Source organism: Tribolium castaneum, chromosome 7 (genome assembly GCF_031307605.1).
Source record: "Tribolium castaneum strain GA2 chromosome 7, icTriCast1.1, whole genome shotgun sequence".
Taxonomy (NCBI): domain Eukaryota; kingdom Metazoa; phylum Arthropoda; class Insecta; order Coleoptera; family Tenebrionidae; genus Tribolium; species Tribolium castaneum.
In genome coordinates, this window is record NC_087400.1 from 7,791,765 (window position 1) to 7,817,482 (window position 25,718).

Consider the following 25,718-nt stretch of genomic DNA (forward strand, 5'->3'; position numbering starts at 1 on the left):
TCTCAGTTTTAAATTAGGTTTTTGTTTTGCTAAAACACGAGACAAAAATTAAGTCATGGCACTATTATAAAAACTAAAAGACCGAAAAAAAAATTTTTTTTTCTAAAAACAAGTTGACTATTAAGATTAAAGTCACTGGATTTGTCTTTAATTCCTACAATCAAAAAACACAAAAAAATTCTATCTCTTTAAAAGTATTGGTTTATTATTAATATTCTGTTGTGTTTACTTTTTGCTCGATTTATATTGTAAGCTGAAAAAAGAGGTAAATTGTTTTGTGTTGTATGCGCCAACAACGCACCATATAAATTATTTATGAAAAATTTAATTATAACAAAAAAACCCGAATTTAATTTAGTACAATGCAAACCTTTGTTCCCCATAATAATAAAGCTCTCAATTTCAAACAGAATCAACAGACTTTCTCTTCCATTATTCCAGTGCTTGCTTTAAGCAAATTATAGTATAAACTCTGGATTTCTATTAAATAATTGATAGATCTTTCAAACGTTCTTTATCAAAGCAAACAACTTGCGCTCAAGCAACAATATCAGGTAAAAATCCATCCAAATTTAATTCAACAGATCGCTCATCTGCTCGTTTCACACACAGACAATTTCCACTCGTTTTATCTGTTTCGTTTATCGACGCTTCAACTTGTCACTCGTGTAAAATGCAATTTAAAACAAACGTAAATTATTTAACACAGCAAACTATTCGACACGTTTACACCGACTGAACGCAAATGGTCATTTTTTACCCGTTTTATAAACAAATCGAGTTGAGGGAGTATCTTTACAAAATTAATCAGCCCCTCCATCATTATTTCAAAGAAGTTCCGCTCTTCGATCGCCAAGTTGGCCAACTCCATTACCTAAAACAGTTTCTCATCTTTTATGCTGTACGTATGCCGTTCACCTGCTCAAAACACTGAAAGCATTTCATCAATTTCCAATCATGAATAGTTGTTAAATTCCACCAAACGCTTTCTTTGTTAATTAATCACAAAACGAGTGCGATTTTTAGTTGAAAAGTTTGATTGGAATTAGCACAAACTCATCAAACATTTATGATTCAGACGAAACAAGCCACGGTTTAATCCATACTGTAACAGATTGTGGAGTTTATGATGTAAAGCACATTTTAGATTAGAATGATTTATTACAAAGCAGAATACGAAGCTTACTGCGGTTAATACAGACTAATGGAGGCACTGCAGCTAAAAAATCTAATTACAGGACAAAATCCCTAACCTTAAGTAGGATTGAATCGATGAAAACAACAATATTCTCCAGCTCGAGAAAAATAATATCTTTTATTTGGTTTCCGGATCAGTTTCAGTTTAGTTTTCTCTCAAAACAACAGTCGCTTCCATCCGTGTTTTTGCAAATAGGGTTTGCTAAAATTTCAATTAAATCCAGCATTTTTTATTTTTTAACGTTTTGTCGAATTTTTATTGTTCCTGACATTGAATTACTGCAGTTAACAAAAATCAGTTTTTACATTAAATTAAAAAAAAAATTAATTTGAAATGATGTAACATTTTCTCTGTTTTTACATTATTTCAGCTCGTTATTTCAGTGTCAGGTTAAAATTGCGGTTATCAAACTATGGTTAAAGTGCCGCGGTTAAATCTTAACCAAAATTTTAACCTGGTCTGAGTGTTTCAGTTCATGGAAGAGTGTCGAATTCTCAACTTTTTTCGTTGCAATTAAAAAGAGAGTTAATTAATTAGTTCAACAAACAAAGTCGAGAATCTAGAAGTTAAGATAACAAGAATAAAACCTTGAATTAATAAAACTTTATATTTAATAAAATAAACTATTTAAAGTGATATTCAAAAAGACACGAACAATCGATAAAGGCAAACCACAATCTGAAAAAAGGAGTATTAAACTAAGTATGTTAACGTAATTTTTCTTCAACATCGTATAGGTCGAAAGACACAATTCGGTTATTCTAAATTACTTAAAAAATTTTTTATAAAACTAAGACCAAAAAAAACGAAAGACGAAAGCAAACAAAGCGTCATTTATTTCAGGCGCCCAACGTGGGGCCGTTAATTTTATTAGAAATATAGAGATTTAAAAGAGCCGGCTTTTTAGACATTCAGTTAAAAATCTAACTCTAATTTGGGATTTATTTAGCGTCTGACAAAATAAATTAACTGGGAATCAATTTTGCAGTTTGTGTAAACCAACCCTCAGAGAGAAATTATATATGATACAATGCTTTATTTACAGTACTAGACCGTTACATTTACTTATTTAAACTAAACTTTAACAATGAAGTACATTTTTTACATTAAAAAAAAAACGAAAGTAGTTTGTCTAAACAACAGTCGTTTCCACTCGTGTTTTTGCAAATAGGGTTTGTTAAAATTTCAATTAAATTCATCATTTTTTATTTTTTACCGTTTTGTCGAATTTTTATTGTTCCTGACATTGGATTACTTTATTTAACAAAAATCAGTTTTAACATTAAATTTTTAACAAAAAAACAGTTAATTTGAAATGTTATGAATGTTATGAATATGAATATGAATTATTAGTTCAACAAACAAAGTCGAGAATCTAGAAGTTAAGATAACAAGAATAAAACCTTAGATTATTAAAACTTTATATTTAATAAAATAAACTATTTAAAGTGATTCAAAAAGGCACGAGCAATCGATAAAGGCAAACCACAATCTGAAAAAATTAGTATTAAACTAAGTATGTTAACGTAATTTTTCATCAACATCGTATAGGTCGAAAGACACTGTTCAATTATTGTAAATTACTCAAAAAATTGTTTATAAACTTAAGAAATAAAGGAAGCCGAAAGACGAAAGCAAACAAAGCGTCATATATCGTAGGCGCCCAACGTGGGGCCGTTAATTTTATTGAGAAATTAGAGAAGAATTAAAGGAATTTAAAAGTTTAAGAGCTGGCTTGCTGTAAATTCAGTTGAAATCAAATTTTAATTTGGAATTTATTTAACGTCTAACAAAGTAAATTAACTGGGAATCAAATTTGAAGTTTGTGTAAACCAACCCTAGGAGAGAAATAACATATAATATAATGCTTTATTCACACAACTAGACCTTTACATTTTGTTATTTAAACTAAACTTTAACAATGCAGTAAATTTTTTACGTTTAAACAAAAAACGAAAGCAGTTTGTCTAAACATCGATAATTTTAGATGAACATTATTATTGAAAGAAAAACGCAAATGAATAAATGAAGAAAAATAAACGTAAAATAAAAAAAAATTTTTGAACAGAATTATGAGCAACACAGAAATTGAAAGTAAATAAAGAATACCAGAAGCATCAATGATATTATTAAGAACATTAAAGTCACAAAAAATTAAAAAATAAACTAAATAATAAATAAAATAATAAACAAAAAAATAAAATAAACAACAATGTTAGTTCTAAACAGCTTAATTAAGCTTTGAACTTCACTGTTTTTAACGGTAGATGGAAGTTTTCATTCTATAAAGCTAAAAAATTTAGTTTAAATTTGGTTATAAAATCAAAATATAAAAAAGCGACATATATTTTTAACGTCCAACACGTGAATTGTTGATTTTTTGGGAAGGTAGAAAAAAATTAAAAAGTTTTAAAAGTTTAACAGCGAAATTGTATATGACTTTAAATTTGTTCAAAAAAACATAATAAAAAAATCGTACTCACATATTTTTGTCGCCCAACATGGGGCTGATACTTTTATATGTATATGTATTAAATTAAAATAACTAAATTGTTATCATTGATTTATAAATATTTAAATTACTTATCGGTACACGCTATGTGCATATTTTATACAGCACCCATTCGGATGCTTTAATGGAAAAATTCTTATATTTTGTGGTTTTCTGAGATCAATTTTTCATTTAAGTTCGCGCTGAATGCATATTTGATGTAAACACTTACCCTGAAACACTGTTGAGAAGATCGGGCCACGCTAGCGTGAGCAAAGAGTCCCTGACGAACAATTCCCATGATGTAAGATGCGATTCACTGAAAACTCTCTCAGACCGCTGAAGTCGCGGCCTTCCGGCACGTGTTTTACTTTCCGTCATTACAGGATTTTTGTGAATTTTTGTCCTGAAAATATCTGGATTAACTGCCGTTCCAAAATTCCAAAAACCTTATTTTCAAACTGCTGATTTATTCAAGCAATTGCAGCGGTTGTAAAGTAGGTCGCGTCTCTTTATTCCACTTGAACAAGCTACTGGAGAGCATTTTCCCGAAAGTAAAAAATGTTTCAAATTTTGATAAATGTTCTCGAGGAAAGAATTTAAATCCACTCGACGTCAATTTATTTAAAACGTCGCTTGTTTGTCGATAAACTCCAAGTTAAACCAACTGATTCGACATTTCTTTGTCCCAGTTTTCAAATTACTTTACCAATAAATCTTTATCCAAAAGGAACAACAATAAAAATGGTAATTTATGGCTTGACGCGAGTGTTCAAAAAGGAATTTATAAAATTGTGTTTTTAAATTCGGGCTCTTGTTTCAATATCTCTCGAAATACAATTAAATTTCAACACTCCGAATTCAGACAAAACAAACGTCGGGAAAGCGACTCAAGCGTCACTTCAAGAAGCTCCGGATTCAGGTTATTGGCCGTGAAATTTCCTGAATTAGACATGCAAGACCTAAATGGAGAGGAACCGAGCAAAAGTTTCGATGATTCCAACCACCAAGCAATTATTTTTATCGTAGTTGAATGTAATAAAGTAGAGGCAAGTGCTAATAAATATTTACTAGAGTTTGAGTGGATTACATGAGGAGAAAAAGTGTGGGATTCATTGCAATGCGAGACTTACCATTTCAGTTAATCAAGTCTGGGAGTGGAGGACACACTAAATTATCTGGAACAAGAACGGAAAATATTTTAGATTTTTTTCGTTTTAATTAAAAGTTGCAGTGCTTTTCCGATAACAATGTAAGGGAAGAAGTTTAACACTTTTCTGGCTAGTTCAAGAAAACTTTACTCTAGCTTTGTCTTGTTGGAGAATAAAAGCTACAAAGTGAAGTGATTGTCTTAAGCCACTGTACAAAATACACCGCAGAAAATTGATTTTTGGAGAAAATTTATTTACAAACATTTTATCCCGGCGCATCCACCAAATTTGTCCTTTAATATATAGGGTTGATTGCGTCTACACTTTCAAAAATAACGAAATGAATTAAATGACACTGCAAATGGAAAGTCAAGGTACACGTTCTAAAATTATTTTGCTATATACAGGGTGTTTTATTTTTACACTGCAGCTTTCAAGATTAAATCTTTTTTGGCTAGTTCAAAAAAACATTACTCTGGCTCTGTCTTGTTGGAGAATAAGAGCTGCAAAGTGAAGTGATTGTTTAAGCCACTGTACAAAAAACACCGCAAAAAATTGATTTTTGGAGAAAATTTATTTACAAACATTTTATCCCGGCGCATCCACCAAATTTGTCTATTAATATACAGGGTTGATTGCGCCTACACTTTCAAAAATTACGAAATGACTTAAATGGCACTACAAATAAAAAGTCAAAGTGCACGTTCTAAAATTATTTTGCTTTGTACAGGTTGTTTTTTGTTACAGTGCAGCTTTTAACATAGTTTTTTTAAATGGCACTCTCTGTATATTTGTACATATTTAAATGTGCACTTCTATAGGCTTATAAAACAGTTTAGTTTATGTAATTTGCTTTAACCAATCATAAGTTATTTAATTTTTTCTACAGTTTTGTGCGTTTGCAGGCACATAATTAAAAAATCGCAGTGCGCTTGGTTTTTAAGATATTGAGTTGGTATTTTGTCTGTGTGTAAACAACTGTCGGGGCTATCTTTTAGCGACAAGACTGTCTATTTCTATTGTAGCATTACTATGGTGTGACACATTCATTATGGTAAACTTTGAAGGACCATAACTTAATTTTTTCAAATAGCATTCTCTGTATTTTATTACTGAGTATTATTCAGGCATTTTATTTTATATCAATTATTTTTTTCAATTTTTTTTACAAAAGTTGATAGTATTGGAAATAACTTGATTTTTCTGAAAAATTCACATAAAATCCCTAGGATACCAACGTAATGTGCCATGTACAACAATACAGTCTGACATAACAACATTAGTCGGACGTTTTTTGTACGTGACGATTTGATTTTGTTGTGAAAATAAATTTTTCATAAAAATTGCATACATATCTCATCGAGATATAAACTTTAATTTTGATAAAAAAATCATTAAATAAAAATGAAAAAAAATGATGGCTCTACAAGAGAAAATATGCAAGAAAGAATTAAAAAAGCATTTTGCAGCATTGATCATGCCACATTAGAAGCAGTAAATTTAAAAAAAAAACTGACCAATACATTACTTTATTGCTTAAGAATGCCGTTATTTTAAACAGTTTTGAGACTGCAAGTAATATGTAATCGCTGTTGATTTGTTATACTTCGGTTTTCTATTTTCTTTTTTTTCCATTGTAAATTTATCTCATTTTTATCTAATAATTTTTTGTCAATTTTTTTTTAATTTATGTCTAGATGAGATTTCTAGGTATACATTTTACGCGAAAAATTTATTTTCACAAAAAAAATAAAACGTGATGTACTATAAATGCCATTTTGACATTATAGTATGTTAAAATTTATTATTTTTCATAGCACGCTTCCAGAGAAACAAAATTATCTCCTTAACTGTCAACTTTTGGAAAAAACTAAAGAGGTAAAAAAGATGTAAAATAAGACGCTGAATAATAATTAGTAATAAAATACAGAGAGGGCTGCTTAAAAAAATCAAGTTATAGTTTTTCAAAATTTACCAAAATAAATGTGTCACAGCAAGATGATGGTAGAAAAAATTAAGTAATTTCTAAACGGTTAAAGTAAATTGCAAAAACTAAATTGATTTATCAAGCCCAAAAAAGTGTAAATTTAAATATGTACAAATATATAGAGGGTGCCATTAAAAAAACAATGGTAAGGGCTGCACTGTGAAATTGAAACACCCTGTATTAGAAAAAATAATTTTAAAACGTACACTTTGACTTTTCATTAGCAGTGCCATTTAATTTATTTCGATATCTTTGACAGTGCTGTAGCAATCGACTCACCCTGTATATATTTTTTTTATAAATAATATTAAACTATTTAACTTAGAATTATAAACGTAACAAAATTAAAACACAAATGAGTTAAAATTGTAACAGCTTTAAAAGTATTTCAAACTTTTTATAATAACACCGATCACTTTTAACCCGGCGCATCCACCAAATTTTTAACTTTGTTTCTGAAACAGAGTTAAAAGCAAACAATGCAGTTTTATGGAAATTTGTATTTACCTGTTAACAAAAATATTTGCATGAAATCGCAAACAATAATATCGTTGTGGGTCACAAATTTAACTTTAAGTAATATTTTGTTGGATTATTTGATGGAAAAATTGCAATAACTGGAAAAACCCCCGTTGCCACAATTTGAATACAAATGGCATTTATTTAAATTAATTATATTGGCGCAATTATGCAAAAGCTCATGAATACAAAGCACATTCACGGCCACAAAAATCCATTTTTCAGCATCGGCTAAAATGCACATATTTTGCAGGCGTTTGAGGCATGCAAGGTGTGCGTGCGCGACATTTAGGCACTTTAGAAATTCAGCAAAACACGCAATCTTTTCATATTAAATTGTTCTAGGCTTATCAGATCGTAGTTCGGTCATTTGTGGCGAGCTTTAGGTTTTTTCGGTAAAATTGGGGATGAAATAGCCAAATATTTCTCCATCCTAGACAAACATTCGAATTATCACTCCGGTTCTATAAGCCATGGAAAATTATTATTGACTTTGCAAATGTTGATTTAACCGGAGACTAAATTTCAAACAGTGCTCGAAAAAATTTCATTCTCGCCCGAGCAAATAGTTGGAGAAGCAATTATCTCTACGGGAGAATTTTTATAGCTGTAATATCACGAACAATTGGGGAAATATCAGTGGAAATCGATACAGCAGTATTTCGGCAACCCTTACAATCCTCATAAATATTCATGCGACGTATTTGCAAAGTCACGGATAATTTAATTTTTATTAAAAGAGAGATGAAGGTAAACAAGCAGCTCTATCTAGGGGAAGCAGAAGAGGTAATTCTTGTTGTTATGTGTTTACAACGGATTTTTAAGTTATGACAAGTGTAGTTGCTTTTTATTAGAGTTTTCTATTATTCCTGGAATACATTGATTTTTCTTTCATAACTCGACGAGACTCAGGAAATAATAACGGACCATTCATTTTACGGAACGATAAACAACAACCATTAGTTCCTCAGATATAAAGAGCTGGAGAAAAGATTGAATGTCATAGAGATGTACAAAATTTTTAATATCGAGGAAATAAAATGGTACAATTTTAACAATACACGTTTAAGTCGTCTCGTAAACGTAAAAACATAAAAACAGAAAATAAAAAGAAAGTTTATTACTGTTATTTAATTTGATTTTATTTTTAAAAATGAAAATTATGCTACGTTTTTCAGAAAACCTTAGATTAAATTTTAAAATTTGAAAATCTGAAAGTGTGCGTTTAGTTGTTTTTAAATTAAGTTCAAACTTAGACAATTAGGCAATAATTTTTGAAGTGTGAAAGATCATGAGTGTCTCACATTAAAACTTACTTAAACTAATTTGGAAATCAAAATAGTTATTCAGGTACCCAGAAAATAATGAATATTTTGCAGTCAGTTTTTTCAAAGTTTTCTTAATCTAAAATTTATATTATTTAGATTTTTGTTCTAAATATTTTTTCATTTGTGTTTAATCTTTTTCTAAGAATCAAAATATCAAATGTATTAAATTATAGTATTAAGTTAATAATATGCCTAAATTCTTGATCTCAAGATCTCATCAGATAATTGGTTTTAATTATATGCTAAAAAAATGCGATTTTGACCCAGGAGTGTGTATCGGTATATAATTTTTTTGGTAATCGAAATATTGCTATGATGTTTTTTGATCTAATAGATCGATTCAAAATCCACAAACTAAAAATACTTTTATTATGCACAGGGTGTTGTATACAGGGTGGTGAACCAAAGTTATATTTTTTTAAATGGAACACTATATATTTTTACTTGATTATATTTTATACAAAAAAATAATGTAACTTTATATAAACTATTATGAGTCTATCTTTTTTCGTTTTGGAATTATTTAACTTTTCTTTATAAAAAAACATTTTTTAAAAAATTACTACAAAGTCGGCTATAAATATTTTTCGGTAAGTTTGCAACAGAAAAATTTAGAATACTTTACATTTTAGTAAGTAGACGATTTTTAGTTAAATCACGCAAATAATATACAGAGTGTGCCAAAATGCACATAGTTGAATAACCCATTTCATTCAAATGGTACATCCTGTTTATGTGCCGATAGCATTTTTAATAATAATAATAATAATAATAATAATAATAATAATAATAATAATAATAATAATAATAATAATAATAATAATAATAATAATAATAATAATAATAATAATAATAATAATAGTAATAATGATAATGTACTTAACGGTATAAATAGCTTTTTACAAAAGGTAGTAATAATAACACAAGGTAACATTAACATTGCAATGCAAATTTAGCATGTTTACGAAAAACGGCATAAGACGGACATTTAAAAAAATCAATCAACCTCGCATAAAAAATACAAGTTGATAAAAGATTTACAAATGGAGAACACAACAAATAATTAGTTTTGTGATTTTGAAGTGCGAACATCGCTTTTTAGTGTTTGGATAGTAAATTTAAAATATTTTTTGAAATTTCAAAAAAATATTTTATTACAAGAGAATAAGTTATCCTGGAATCTAATAAGTCAAATGGTAATTTGTCTTTAATATGTACTAATGTGGCTAATTACATTAGAAATCTAATTATTACTTGATACATAAATGAGTTTTGCTCATCAAGAATTAATAATAAAATAAATAATAAAAATAAAAATAAACACTTTCACATTTACTATACAAACCACATACCATTAAAAAGCTTATAAAAAATGCTATCGATACGCTAAAGAAATACATGGTGTTCAATTTGAAAAAAATAAGTTATTCAACTTTTTGTCTTTTGGCACACCCTGTACACTATCTGCATGTTTCAAGTAACAGTCGACTTTTGCTAAAACTACAGGGTATTTTGAGTTTTTTGTTGTAAATGTTTCGGAAAATATTTATAGGTGACTTTGCAATGATTTTTCAAAAATTGGTATTTTTTATAACAACAGGTTAAATAATTTCGAAACGAAACGAAAAGAGATAGATTCATAACAGTTTACATAAAATTACATAATTTTTTTGCGTAAAATCCTGTTATGGCAAAATATATAAGGTGTTTCATTTAAAAAATTGTAACTTTGGTTCGCCACCCTGTATAGAACACTATGGTGTAGAATAAAAATATTTTTAGTTTGTGCACTTTAAGTATATCGGATGTAAGAACGGCATGACAATATTTCAAATAATTAAAAAGTTATAGATCAATTACGCACTTCTGGGTCACCCCCTGTATATACGGCATCATTTTTCAATAAACAACAAACGATAACAAAGCTTTACTTAAAATATAATTATTCTAACATTTTTTTCTAACTTCTTTGTGTGTAATTTAAGTGTTTTAAACATTTCAATAATTAGTTTCGAAAGTGACAAGTTTTTATTTTTTGAATAAACTGAATCTATTTATTACTTAATTTTAAAAACTGTAAGTTGTGTCGTTTAAATAATTTTTTTTTAATACTGGATCTAAGTTTCTGAATATTTAAGAGTGTAAAGTACTCAAGTCTACACTTTTATTTAGTTTCAAAATTTTTTTATTTTTTTGATATTGGAGTTACATTAATGTCTTAATGTCTGAAGATATTTTAATAATTACTTTAAGACGAATGTATTTTTATATTACAGCGGCGAAAATTTAAGCTTTTTTAAAGTTTTTCAGCTAAATATCAACATATTATTTTAAGTAAAAAATTTTAAGTTGAAATTGTAAATGTGTCAAAAAATTTGACATTACTTGACACGCATTAAGTTTTTGGCAAAATCTTCGTGAAATTAGAGAAACTGGTTCAAGTTTTATTTTTTTATTATTACTTAATAAAAAAATATAGTTCAAATTAAATTTTACTCTTTAAAGTCTCACAAACTTAGATTTTGCCTCTCATTAGGAGATTGGATCAATTTTTCAACCTCTTAAATCCTGTTTTAATGCAACCTGACGTAATTCAACAGCAAGTTTTATATAAAATTTTATCAAAATTTTTTAACATTAAATCTATGCGTTTAAGTTAATTTTCTTTATTATTTTTTTAAGTGTATAAATAAATTGTTTAATTTTTTTTGAACAATAACATTTTTGCGTAATTACAATTTCATAAGATAAAATTTCAAGTTTACAAATTGTAACTCAACCCCACAAAACTTATGATCTTACATTGTAAAAGAAGGCTTTTGGTGGATGCGCCGGGCTAAACACAAATTAACGCGTATCGGCACTGGAGCGTTCCATTTTAGTTTAAACTTTTAATTAGGCTGACTTTAAATAAACTCAACTTATTTAAACTAATCTGTTTAGCCATAAATTACACTTCTCTACTTAATATTCGACTTTGGAATTTTTCAAGTTAAAGATTTAAGAAGATTATAAAACACAAAGCAGTTTCCAAGCTTTGGCGACCAACTTGCGAGAGAATAATTTGTCTCCGGTATTAGACATCACAAAACCTTTGATGGGTTTTTGCTAGACAAACGAGCGTTTTTGTGGTCATTAATCTAACGATTTGTGCTGACACTTTTTTATATTTCGGTCGAGATTTATTTCATTAATTTTAATTAAACCCGCTGTTAATTATTAGTTGCTTCCTTTTTGGGAAATTTAGGAGCGAGACGTTAAATACATAAACCTCTCTCCACATTTCGGTCTTATCTTCGAGATATGTCAGTTCTGTCGACAGGCGAGATCGCTAATTCTCGAATTTTTGATCAGAAATGTCGGAAAACATTTCGGAATTGCATTTAAACTTGAAACGCCCGGAAATGATCCGTCGAGTGCTCGTCAAATAAAAATCGGAACCAGCGATGAATTTTTAAATTGTGATGTCAGCACCCGTTCTAGAAATTTTTGTTTGTGGGGCTATAAAGTAACGGCTCCGTCCGAGTCAATTTTCTTTTAAAATTAGATTGTGATAATTTAATTTGCGTCAGGCTTTAACAGATGCCCTTGTTATTTTTAGGTTTAATTTTCAATCGAGTTCGCAGCGCAGCGAACTCTTGTCGGATTCGGTTTTCTATAGTCCACTAAAGCGGGCCTAAATTAAATCATTACGCAAGTCACTCTAATTACAAAATGTGTATCGGTTTACTTTTAATTAAATTCTAATGTACACTGATTGTGACACTTTAAGTGCTCCGGGTTTGATTAAAATGGAACATTCGGGGGATTTATGCGCCAAGAAACGGCTAAAATTACTCTTAATTAGGGCAAAAACACTACCTCTTTCTCATTCAACATTTTCAATATAACAAAATATTCGAGATTTTGAGAAACGACTTGAAAATTAAGTATGAAAATTTCTCAGAAAAAATGGAAAAAATTAGAAAACATCAAAATTTTGAGATTCTATGATGATTAATATTTTTATTGAATATTTTATAATGATTTTAAAGATTTTAAGGCTTAAGGATTTTTAAATTAAAGCTCATGATTGTAATACTACACTAAGACCCGGTTGCTCAGTTCGAACTACGAAGAACTATAACTTAGGAGACAAAACGCGATACAAAATCGCCGGATTTTCTGAACCAAAAAAAATAGTACGGCAGAGTAAAATGAGGGCGCTTTGAGCGTTATACTGTCTCGGTGTCAAATCGTTTTAAATTTATTGAAATTCAACCAGTTTATTAATTACATGGAAAAAAAATGGAGAAATGTTAAGCTTTGCATTCTCAATCAATTGAGAAAAACTGAGAACTAAAATTTTCATAAGAAACATAAAAAAAATTATTTAAAATTTAAAATTGGCGCTTCGGCCCGTATTTTTCAAAACGCTGCGAATACGGTTAAAGCTATAAGAAAAATGTTCCGAAGAAAGTTGTAGAGAATTAAATTTTCTTTAAAAAAGTCAGCGAGACCGTATCTTTATCTTTAACAGTTTAAGCTTTAAAGACGTTCAAAGATGCTCAAGACACGAATTTTTTTCATTTTGCCGGTGGTTAAGTATGAGAAAGTGAATTTATACCCAAACCGTTGAAGGTAGTAATATGGTGTCGCGGACTTTTTTGTAGCAAATTTTATTCTCAACAACCTAATTTTTTAATTTTTTTTATATCTTCAATCTTATTCGCAGCGTTTTAATAAATAGGCGACGGTGCCCAAAAAATTATCGCTTAAAATTATCAATTTGCGTTGTACCTTATATTTTTGCAATCGCAGCGAATTCGGTTAAAGATACAAAAAAGTGGAAGAAACGAAGTTGTAGAGAATTAAATTTTCTACAAAAAAGTCCGCGACACCATATTTCTATCTTAAACGGTTTAGGTTTAAATTTACTTTCCAATACTTGGTCACCGGCAAAATGATGGAAATCCATCGCTTGAGCGTCTTTGAATGATTTTGGAGACTAAATGGCTAGAAATGGAAATACGGTCTTCCGGACTTTTTTAAAGGAAATTGAATTTTCTACAACTTTCCTTTGAACATTTTTCTTGTATCTGTAACTGTATTCGCACTGTTTTGAAAAATATGGAGCAAAGTGCAAATTAGTAAAATTTTGAAATTTTTTTAAATATAGTTTAAAATATGGTTTTTACACTATTTTTATTTTTTGTTATTGAGAATTTGATGCTCTATCTGCCTGTATTTTTTTTATTCGTCTTGTGCTAACCGTTATTTAATTACAACTATTTTTATAAATTCATTGCTCTGAAAACTTGAACGATAATGGGACAACTGCGCCTCTGGTGAGAATAGCAGAACTATTAAGAACGGGGACGTTTTATTTGTACGCCGTTTCAAAATTCAAATTATTAAGCTTTAATTTTAAAGTAATTATAAATTATTGTAAATTTTTGGGAAATCGTTTAATAAAAACCAAGTTTTTCAATATGTAAGAGAATGAGTTTAGATATTGAGATAGAAAGTCTATATTTTTTATGGTTTTTAAGATCTACAAATTCAAGAATTTTTTACATAATAATCTTGAATTATGACAGTAAAGTTCTGAAAAATCGCATAAAAAATTTAAGACTAAGAAAATTTGAGATTTTTGGAAAAAATCCGCGGTATTTTAAGATAAGTAATTATCAGTTGTTTAAAAGCTCAACATAAAAACATTATATACAAGACAAGATCTCTGTTAAAAATGTTTAAATTTTGAGAAACAAAAATTGAGTTTGGAAGTCTATTATACAGTGCGTTCAAAAAGTTCAACTCTTGCTGTGGAATTTAGATTAACAGATTTTTATTGGCTTTGATAGATTATTGTTTCATTCTATTAAAGTGTCAAACGCGATTTTTTCCAACGCTAGTATTTTTCGTATGTAATAATCGTAAGAAGTGAACATACGTTCAAAATTTCACAGCAAGAGTTGATCTAAAAACATTTTGAACGCACTGTAGAAAAAGTTAAGATAAAAATTTGAGATTTTTTGGGGTAATTAAATAATTATGAATTTAAAAAAATCAAGCATTGAGAAAAACGTTAAGTCATATTTACAATATTACATAATGTTTCTATTTTTTTTAGTTTTCAGACAGTTTTCGAAATATTTGTTTACAAAAATCGCATTATTTAAAAACAATGTTTTACTCACCTTGTTAACTTACAATAAAATGCACTAAAAAGGTTGTCAGCCATTAATTTTGTTAATTTAAAACTTTAAAAACTATTTTATGGCTAATACAAAGTTATAGTTAAAATTTTCCATTTTGTAATTAAATTTAGAAAGCCCGAGCGTTTTTGTTGCTGGTCACTCTGCTTCCTGCCACATTAATAATTCGTTTTCATTCACCCTTCCGTAATTATATTTCAATTACATCCCTTAAAAAGGGTCACTTTTTTGATACATTATTTACACTTAAAGGGGGCTAAAAGTAGTGATAAATTTGGTTGCTTATTTGTGTTTAAACTTTTGGTTCTATTTCAACACAGAATAGCAATACAACTGTCGGTTCTGGCTTCCACATTTATAAATCTTGCGAGATTTACATGTTGAGTCTGGAACATCCTTGGCTTTTTATATGCACATCTGGAATATTCTCGTACAAATATTTTATATATCGAACCATCTTCATAATTTATTTGGTGTAAAAAAAATATATAAAGGGGTCGTAATTTAGCAAAAGAGATTTATTGCGTTTGTGGAGGAGAATAGAGCTGAAATAATAATGAGGAATTCCCAACGGTCACCCTCACAACCCTTATAAATTCTACACACTTTTCAAACAGTGTGACAATACCAAACATAATTTATGAACAAATTAAAACCGCCTGGTTTTTGATAAAAAATCCAATAAAACGCTTCATCTTTGATTGAGGTGTTTGAGCGCCTCTTTGATCTCACGCAACTCGGTTAGAATAAAGCAAAAATTATGAGTTGAAAATTAACTTAAAGGATTGTAGCATTTTAAAGGCATCTCAGCCTTGAACACAATTATTTTTTCCACTTCTTGTTAATAACAATTTTTTGAAACTTTTCTCGTGTTTCGGAATCGCAACAGGAAAAAGCAATTAGTCGGGAAAAAAGTTGTATTTTCTCCGCACACATGATGTGAAACACTCACCCAACTGATGGGATCACTTAGTGCATGGTGATGCGTGACGTCACATAACGGCGCCCGCGGAGAACTGAAAGCAGGATAACCTGTAGCTCGGTCGGTGGCGTCGCGACGCCAATGTGCGTCGATACGCATCTGGACGGGAACAGAAGGCTGCGACACAATGCCACCGGTGATGGAATTGTGGCATGCCGACACGGATGCGGTACACTCAAGGCAAAAATTTTGGATAAAGGGTTTTAAAAAGATGCATCGGTGCATATTAATGTCAAAAAATGAGAAAATAAATCGTCAATTTTTTAAAAAGTTGTTTAAAATGACGAACTTTTATTCAATCTGAATCAAAATGTACCCAAAAAATGTCTATTACGTTTGATTACACATTTAAAATTGTTGCCAGCGCAAATTAATGTCAGAAAAACCCACAACAAACCGTATTTTCAAATGGTTTAAAATGGTAAACTGACTCAAAATGCATCCAATTTATTTTATTTCGTTTGATTAAACATTTAGAAATGTGTTGTCAATTCATATTAATGTTAGGCATATCCTCCGACGAACTTACAAAAATCACTATAATTCTTAAAGTTCGACTGAGAATAGATATTATAAAAAAAGTAAAATGGCAATCAGACTAATATATTTATTTATTGCACTAAACTAAACACTACTAACAAAAAAACATCGTAAGATTTTACTCTGGGTCTTTCCAAGAACCTTTTGTAATTTTGTTTAGAATAATTGTTTTTCTTTATTATTTTTGTACAATTATTTGTGTACTTTCATTTAAATGTTTTTTAAGATTTGTCAATATATTTTTTTTAATCCATTTTTGGGTTTAAAATCTGGACCCTTCTTTTTGAATTACTTTATAAACCTATCTTTTTTTTTTCTAAATTTATCAAAATCTATCAAAAATATATAAAATAATATATAAAACAAATTTTTATATACATTTCTAACTTTTTCATTTTTTTTAAATATTGTTCAACGTCTTTTAGTTTTTTTTAGTTTTGTTTAAAAAAATTTCACATTATTGTTTCTTGACTTTAGTGAACTTTGCGCAAAATAGTGGTAATAACACTTCTATATTCTACAAATTTGCTTTTAGATTTTACTCTGCTCTTTTTTTAAGCTTTTATTTAACTTGCTTTGTTGTCTGTCTGTCAGTTTATCATATTTTTTAACCCAAATTTGAAAAAGTTTCCGTTGTCCAAATGAATTGAAATTTGGCATACTTACGTAATCTGCGTGACAATGCAATCCTATGTGGTTAAAGAAGTTAAATGGGCTTTTGAGGTTTTAGGTTATGTTTACAAATGGGTATAAAATTTTATAAATATAAATTTTAAAATCTTAATTTGTAAGCAAAAATATTTTCTTCTGATAGAAAAACATTATTTTTTACTTTTTATTGCATATTTCAAATAAAAGCTTTTTTCAAAAAAAACATTTTTTTATTTTTTTTTCAAAACGCTATTATAGTCTTTTTAAAAAAATTTTTAAGTTATTTTTCTACTCTAATTTAGTTTTTTTTAAGATACTTTTCAGATTTTTTTGCTAAGTCATCTGTAAACCTAAAATTTAAACACTGATTATTTTCTAAAACCTTTCAGATGTCATTTTAAAATTATTTTTTAAAGTTCATCTGCTTTTGTTACATTCTTCAATTTTTTTGATCTTCAAATTTACGTTGTTTTAAAAGTCTTCTCTAGTTGTATTTAGAAATTTTCAGGTAATTTATTTCATTTTATATTTTATAGATTTTCCATAAAATTCTTCTCGGATTCTGTTCTAAAAAACTGGATTATTCTTTAAATTATTTTATAAATCCATCATTAGTTTTTTTTTATAAATCCTTTTCTAGATTTTTCTGTAGAACTTTTTAGTAAACTGTACTCGAGATTTATTTAAAAATTATTATTTTTTGATCGTCAAATTTCTTTTTAGACTTTATTATAATTTTTTTCAAAACTTTGTTATAGTTTTCTTTACAATTTTTCTAGGCTATTTTTTAGCATTCTTTCTGTACCTTTTTCTAATTTTTTTTAATTTTTTTTATTCTTTTTTAAAAATTCGTTTGAAGATCTAAAATCTTGATTTTTTATATACCACTTTATAAATCTATTTTTAGATTCTTCTAAAAACCCTTCGTATATTCTTCTGTAGAATTCTTTGGTAGAATGTACTCAAAATTCTTTTATAAAAACACTTCTTTTACATTCGCCAATTTCTCTTTCAGATTTTGCTCTGTTTTTTTTTAAAAGTTTATTATAGTTTCGTTTAGAATTTCTCTAGTTTCTAGTTTCTTAGTTATTTTTTGTTTTCTCTGTACTTTTCTCCAGATTTTTTTTAAGATTTCTTCCTAATTCTTTTCTAAAATCGACTGTAGCTTTAGAATTTGGACTCTGCTATATTTTTTTCAGATGTTTCTTTAAAATTATTTTGAAGAAGTACTCAAATTTCTTATAAACATTTTACATTCTTATTTTTTTTTAAGTTTCTACTCGTTTTGTTTACATTTCCAGATTATTGTCAAAATGAAATATTTTTATTAAAACATGTAATAAAGTATTCACAGTGAACATGTTTAAAGAATACGAATTTACGTATAGTTGGAATGGCTGACTGTGTTTATTTATATCAATTATATATTCTATTTTTTGAATGTTTTATTAGGTAATTTGTAGACTAAAACGTAGGTCTCTTAGCGACTTAAAATCCGGGCTTTAGTTATTCGTAGAAATTTTCCTTTAAGAAACCTAATTTATCTCCAAGTATATTGGCCTCAGGGGAGTTATAACTCCGCTTGCTGTAATTTTTTAAAAGCCTGAAACACCTCCTAGACCATCTCTTGCATTAGTAATGTTGCGTCCAATTCACTTAATTACCGTTTGTGTGAATATTATTGCTCTCACGCGTCCTTAATGTTTTCCCAACCTACATCCAGATATTATCGCTTAAATCATTCTGTCAAGTCCAGGCAGGATATCTAGCGTCCGTTCTTTCTAATCGAACCGATCGGAATTCTTGGGATGACATCTATTAATCTATTTCCGTGCTTAAATTCATCCCCAATATCTCGTGAGAGGAATTATTGTGAGATTCGTGGCGAAGTTTATTACTAGAAAACTCGACGATTTCAAAGCAGAGCCTCTGGCCCAACACGTTGGCTCTGATTACCCTTTTTCCCTCATATTCTTGATAAAAAAACTAATTGTCGATACAGACACTTGAGTTTGTTGGCATTTCAGTCGAGAGCCCTTTTATTAATTTATCAATCAGTGATAACTCGTGTTTTAAGTGAGCCATTTCGTGTCAAAATTGCGTGTCGAAAATAAAAACAAAACGCGCTTGGAAATGTTAAAATTATTCATAATTTTTATGTCGTGAATAAAATCTCGACAGTCAGAAATAATCCGAGCTTTTCGGATGCAAATCAGACCTTTGAAAGCTTGAAAGATAATTCTATTTTTTGATGTAAAACACTAAAACACCTCTTATCGATCCCCGAAATCGGGCCGTGAAGACGCTGTTACTTCTAACAAACAGAATTTTTAAAACTTTACGAATTGGCAATCGTTTGAGGAGTCGCTGAAACGGGAAATGAGCACAGCACACCTAATTTAACCCAATTTTGGAGCTTGCGAGGCCAAAGCAGGTGACTAGCTATGTTGAGAGACTGTTATTAACTTAGAAAAAATATACAATTATTTCTAATTCCAAAGAAATTCCACCAAAATGCCAGTAATTTCAATAATTCAAATTATTCAAGTAAATACAACCTATTTTCATAATACCATCTTAATTTTTGCATTTCTAAAATAATTTAAGAACATCCAAATTAATTCTAAAAAATTACAAAAAAAATTCCAGCAGAACAACCAGAAATTCACAGATATTTCAAGTAAAACCATAAATACCAATGATAATTTTGATAATTCCAAATAATTCTAAAAAATTTCGATTGAATTCCAAAAAGTTGCACAACTGATTCCAAAGGTAACAGCTCTTCAGATTGAGTAAATATTAAAAAAGATTCTATAGGTAAGTATCATTTTCTTTTTTCGCCATTTTTACAAATTATTGTACGCATTTATTAATTATTCAAATTTGTAAAACTAAAATTAATCAGAGTTTCTTCTATATGTCATTCATTTGTTACTATTTGTTTCTGTTCTGTTCATCTTTGTTTTATTTGACTCCAAAATTTATACCATCTTTTTCTTATCAAAAGCTTTTAGAGGCAGATGATTTTATAAAGAATATTTTTTATACAGAATGTTTTACAAACGTTTCTGAGTTTGCGTCTAATGTACACACACAAATATACAAAAGTCACAAAAACAGATAAAACTATTTAAATTTTTTTATAATTTTTTGAGTAAATGTGGTTAAATTAAAGTTGAATAAGTAAAATAGGCAGTTTTATTCTAGGCTTAAAAGTTTATTTATATTTATATTTATATTTATATTTATATTTATATTTATATTTATATTTATATTTATATTTATATTTATATTTATATTTATATTTATATTTATATTTATATTTATATTTATATTTATATTTATATTTATATTTATATTTATATTTATATTTATATTTATATTTATATTTATACAGACTGATCCAAAAATACTGAGTCTGTTAATAAAAAACTTAAAAGTATTTTTGATCATAATTTGCAACACTACAAACAAATTCGCTTATCTTTGACATTTATTTGTCGTCACACAATTGTTACAAAATTGTTAAATTGTTCTTAACTAAAGGAGTACTCTATTGGTATCCTTTAAAATTTGAATTCAGTATTGCCAACAGACTTAGTATTTCTAGATCAGTCTGCATTTATATTTAAAATATATACTAAAAAAAATACTTTCCATGACGTTTTCTCGGGAATTTTAGGTCAGGCGTTAAAAAACAAACCAGTATTGTAAGCATTTATTAATTAAATTAATTTATTTCATTATAAAAAGTTACAAACATTCGGTATAAATGTAATAGCACCTAGAGATATCTGTATAAAAATAAAATTAACTAAAACGAGAGCGAGGTTAGGAGAAAGAAGCCCATCGACCACCACCAAAGATTTGAGCATAGATTAGAACCTAGAACTAGATTTAGTAGTACCCGATTGTTCAGTCCTCCACAACAATCGTGGAAAAGTCAACAAAAGGGTGATAGCCCTTTACAAACAATCCAAAAACCGGCCAATCGTAACCTTACAGACGTTATCACAGCATTCTAGTTACTAAAATTACGAGAAAACAAAATTTTTTTCGGGCAGTGTTAATAAATTCCGTTAATCAGTTATTTGAAACTAGCTTCACTGTCGTTATCCCCGAACCAGTTCTTCGAGGTCGCGCCCATAAAACTAGTCGACGCTTCACTGTGGAACTCTTTCGTCACCACTTGCGTGGTCATTCCCGGCCTTTGAGTGACCTGACTGCTGGCTGTCGCCTGCCACACGGACGAATGCTCCCCACTACCTCGGGGAACATGCAGTGGTTGGATGCGGCTACTCCTCTGCGACTTGGGCGTGGCCTCTGGACTAGTGAACTCACTCGCCGTGTCGTAACGGGAGGGCGCAATCCACCGCTCGGTGAATTCACTGGCTGAGCGGGCCAGCGAGGGCTGGCTTAGAGACCGCGCGAGGGAGGGGTGGTGGGAGGAGCTACTCTTATACTCAAACTCCGAATCCTCGTAGTAACGCGGATAGTAACTGGAACTTTCGGAATGGCTGTCTTCGGGACGGCCAAAGTCGACCGTCACCTCGGACATGGAGCGCAAATCGGCCTCGCTGCGGTAACTAGACCTCGACACCCGGCGGGTGCGCAGTGGGTGCACGATGGGTTCCTGGGTGATGGTACGCACGGAACTACCACCGTCGGAGTCGTACTCGTAGAGCGTTGGCAGGCTGCTACGGCGGCTGCGCGTGTCCCAGTCGGATTTTTTGCGGAAGCGGCCCTGGCTCTTGGGTTTGTCCACCGGGGTTAGAATTCGGATGATGACGTCCCATTTGGGCGGCTCGAAGAGTTTCTCGTAACGGGTGTCCTGACGGATGCGTTCGAAGTCTTCCCGGACCACGGCTTCAGTCAGGAGAGTGCGTAGAGTGGATTCGGTGGTTATAATCTGTCTCCACTTCATTTTGTCGGAGAGGGTTAGTTGCGAATTAAACGTTTCGGCGCTTTCGATCACTGGACCTTCCTCCTGTTCGGGTTGTAGTACCCGGATCAGGACGCTCCAATTTGGCACTTCCGGATTCTCAAGTGGGATATTGAAGGTTTCGAGGAACGTACCTTGCTGTGTGACACTCCCGACGAGTTCTGGAGAGTTCAGTGGGAGTTTGTTGTCGTCGATGGTACTCTGCGGTGGGAGCGACATGGTGGCGCGTTCCGGTTTCGGCGTCAAGGTCATTCCAGACGCGGAGGAAATATCAGAGAAGTTCTCCCATTCTGGGGGTTCTGGCATCTCCACTGGATAATTCTTGATGGTAACGTCCCATTTCTGCTCAGGGATCGCCTTAGCCCGGGTGTGGTACTCCGTAATCAGCCTCTTGTGTCGTTCAATATCCTCGATAGTCTTCTTCTCGGTGATGGTCCGCAGGAAAACATCGTCCACAACATGTGAGGTGATTTCCGGTTTGTGCACCACCGCGATTGGGGGTTCCAGTGTCGGGGGCGGGGCGAAATCAACCACGTATTCCTGCCGCGGGATGATTGGGGGTGGCGGAGGCGGCGCTGGTTTATGGTGACTATCATCAATCATCTCCGTCATTGAGTGCGTATCAGTCATTTCGGTATTCAGCGATGCAATTGACCTCTCCTCTTGTAGTTCTTGTTGCCTTCGCAAAATGCGGTTGTAAGTGGGTGCCGGTTGTATGTGTTTCGGTGGGGGGTGCAGTTCAGGGACGTACGTGAAGTGGGTGCGTTCGACAGGGAGGGGGGAATCAATCGAGCGAACACTTTCCTCCCTCTGTTCCATGATTGTGGATAAATTCCGGGCTGAACTCTCCGTGTCGGAGATACTGAGACTTGGGGGCGAGGGCGGAGCTCGTTTCACACGAACTTGGACATCAAACTTAGGTTCCTTAGCCAAGGGGAGTCTTGGTGGTTCGGTGTAGAACGTATCAGCGACGTAGGCTTGGTTCTCGAAGCTGCCACCCGAAGAAGGTGGGAGGGAACGAGCATCTTCAGCCTCCGAGTGGGACTCGGAGGGGTAATCCGACGGGAGAGTATCACTAATGAGAGGACCTTCACTCCCGGAACTACTTCCAGGGGCCGCAACCACCGGCGCACTAACCCGTGGGATCTTCAAGCCTTCAAACATCGACAAGTTGCCTAAAATTTTGGAAATTATTTGGTGTTTGTGCATTTGGGGGAGGGTGGTACCAAGTGAGCTTCCAGAGACTTTGGTGATTTCGGAACCGTCGGTCAATGGCGAGAAGGGCTTCCGGACGACTGTCAAATTGCGCCTCCTTAGGCAATAATACGAACAACCTAAACCTAGCAGCAGCAAAGACAGGAAGAGAATCCCACAGAAGATTAGAAGAATCTGGAAGGGTTTCAAGGCCGGTTCAAGCACCCGCGCAGGAGGTGGTACTTCTTTGCTGAAGTCGATCAAAGGGTCGGGCAGTGGTGCCACCGGCGGTGGGTACCGGCACACAATCGTAATAATCTCGTCCCCATCGATTTCCAAGCCTGGGTGGAACCTCACGACGATGTTATTTGTGAAAACACGTTGAGGGTCCTACAATTAATTTGTGAGAAAAAGTCTTAGGTAGTGCGTCACTTACTTGTTTGGTTCCGCAACCTTTGAGTGGCAATTCGAGTTTGTAGCTGTATCCACCTTTGCCATACACCTGGCAGGCGGAATTCCGGTCAAAATCGGCATAGGCAATACCGTAGAACTTATCGTTGAATTTGAGCTCGACTTGCATCGAGCCTGCGGCGCAGTTGAGAGCGGCTTTGGTCCGGTTTAGGAAAATAACAGGGCTGAGATCGTCCAGTTTCGTCACTTTGCCATCCAGAGTGGCTTGGTCGGGAAGGCCTTTGCCTTGGTACTCGATATTGTTAGCCTGGTCGGCATAGTTGGACTGCGAGAGCGCCGATTTGAAGAGGAACAGTGCCAGGAAAAAGACTAGATATTGAGCCATCTGCAAAAAAAATTGTAATAGTAATTAATAAAGAAGAAACCATGTTTGTGGTAATAAAATGTTTGAGGTTCCGGCTTTGTTATCATAACGGGCGCGATTTAAATTTTAAATTTACGAAAACAATGAAAGTAGGTTTTATACACACTTGAACAATTAAAACAGTAAACGAATGCAAACACAAATTGCATTTTTGGGTTAGGAGGTTTCCGAGTGAAGTGCGAGTTTTTTTCAGGAGGCATGCACTCGCTGGAAAATTTATACCATACAAAAGTGTGGCGTAAACGAAGCCAAACGTCTGGCGTAATTTGCAACTTTCAAAAGTGTAAAAAATAATGAGGTGTTTCATACGTCAATCACTACCAAATACAACATGTGATGTAATTTGTGGCTACCGTATTGCAAATAAAGGTACAATTGAACTAACCTAGATAGAATTCTGACTATTGAATCGGCAGAAAACGCCGTTATCATCACATGGGAAAAATCAGAGCCTCTCACAAAGATTTTTGTTTCGTTTAGATTTTGACAAAAAATGAGCTATAATTTATGGTTGCGTTTCTTTGTCCTTTTGTAAATAGTGAAGTAATTATAAGTAGTTTGAATAATTTTTGATTGCAAGCTCCGTTGCGTTGGCGTTTCTTTGATCCCGTCACGTTTTCATACATTTTCCTCTCCTTTTTATCGAAATTTTCTCGCACAATGCACCGCTTGCGGCCACGTCTGGTGAAAATTGAAATGCCGCCGCCAATTAATTGCAAACGGTCGAGTGTGATATCAAAGCGCCTTCATAAGCGCTTCCAATGCTGCCAGGTTTGATAAAACCACCACATTTGGCGATTTTTTTGGTCTTGTGAGTTAACTGAGATTATAGTAAAACAGTATTGCCTCGAAAATTTAGTACATTTTTCAATAATAATAATCGCATGATAAATAATAAATTTTCTGAGAACCATAAGACGGTAAATTTTGAATGTATTTTTTAATTTGTAATTTTTGTCCTACGAGCTTAAATGGCGCAGTCAGTAGGTGATAATGTAGAACAAAAAAATTTCCAGCAACAAATTTTTTTTTAACTATTTTAATTAATAATAGGCATAAGCTGTGACAGTAAAAAATCTCCAAAAACCCCAAAATATTTTTTTTCGAAATTGAAAGACACGACTAAAAATCACAAAAATGAGTCCTAATTGATAGAAATAGTATTTTAACTTTTCCACTCCATTTACTACGAGCAATTCGTTTTTGAGCTAATTTGGTCAAAAATAAGAAAATAAAAAATACCGTTATTTCTCCCAGTTTTTCGAAAAATTAGCACTACAATTGATGTTGTATTTGCTTTTTTTTCTGGGAAAACAGTAACCGCATGCAAATGCAGTTGTATTCATATCACCGGCCATATTAATGCACCATTTTTGTTCAAGTAGTTCGTGCGGGAATCTTATCGTTAGCGCAATAAATCTTCAGTTACCGGTCTTATCTCTTCTTCTCTTAGTTTATGACTTCGGAATCTGCACAACGAGTCATTTACCTCGTCGAAAATTTTCGAAAAATTTATGTCGTCGGCGTTGCGATCGCAAAGACATTAAGAACTCGTCGAGCAACTAAATCCTAAAGGCAATTATGTGGGCGGCGACGACCTTAACGCGTCATTGCTTTGAAAAATAACTCACTTACTTATAACACGCATGAACATTTACAGTAAATCTCGTTATCGATCAAAAAATTAAAAATGCAGAATT

General features: G+C 31.7%; 2 protein-coding genes across 3 annotated transcripts in view; both read right to left on the reverse strand.

Moving 5' to 3' along the window:
* LOC656074 (GTPase-activating Rap/Ran-GAP domain-like protein 3) overlaps positions 1-15,959 on the reverse strand; it is a 75,846-nt gene extending 59,887 nt beyond the window's left edge. The window contains exons 1-3 of the mRNA XM_015984100.2: positions 15,824-15,959; positions 4,823-4,867; positions 3,922-4,095 (exon numbers count right to left, since the gene is read on the reverse strand). Coding sequence (XP_015839586.1) covers positions 3,922-4,070 — 149 coding nt within the window. The 5' untranslated portion in view covers positions 4,071-4,095; positions 4,823-4,867; positions 15,824-15,959. The remainder of the gene's footprint in view (positions 1-3,921; positions 4,096-4,822; positions 4,868-15,823) is intronic.
* Positions 15,960-20,750: 4,791 nt separating this feature from the next.
* The window catches only part of pot (papillote), a 34,343-nt gene continuing 29,375 nt past the window's right edge, over positions 20,751-25,718 (reverse strand). For both annotated transcript variants that reach the window (XM_015984093.2, XM_008200597.3), the window contains 3 exons: positions 23,620-23,979; positions 23,216-23,573; positions 20,751-23,164 (listed from right to left, as the gene is read on the reverse strand). In XM_015984093.2, the coding sequence (XP_015839579.1) occupies positions 21,135-23,164; positions 23,216-23,573; positions 23,620-23,979 (2,748 nt within the window). In that variant the 3' untranslated portion in view covers positions 20,751-21,134. The remainder of the gene's footprint in view (positions 23,165-23,215; positions 23,574-23,619; positions 23,980-25,718) is intronic.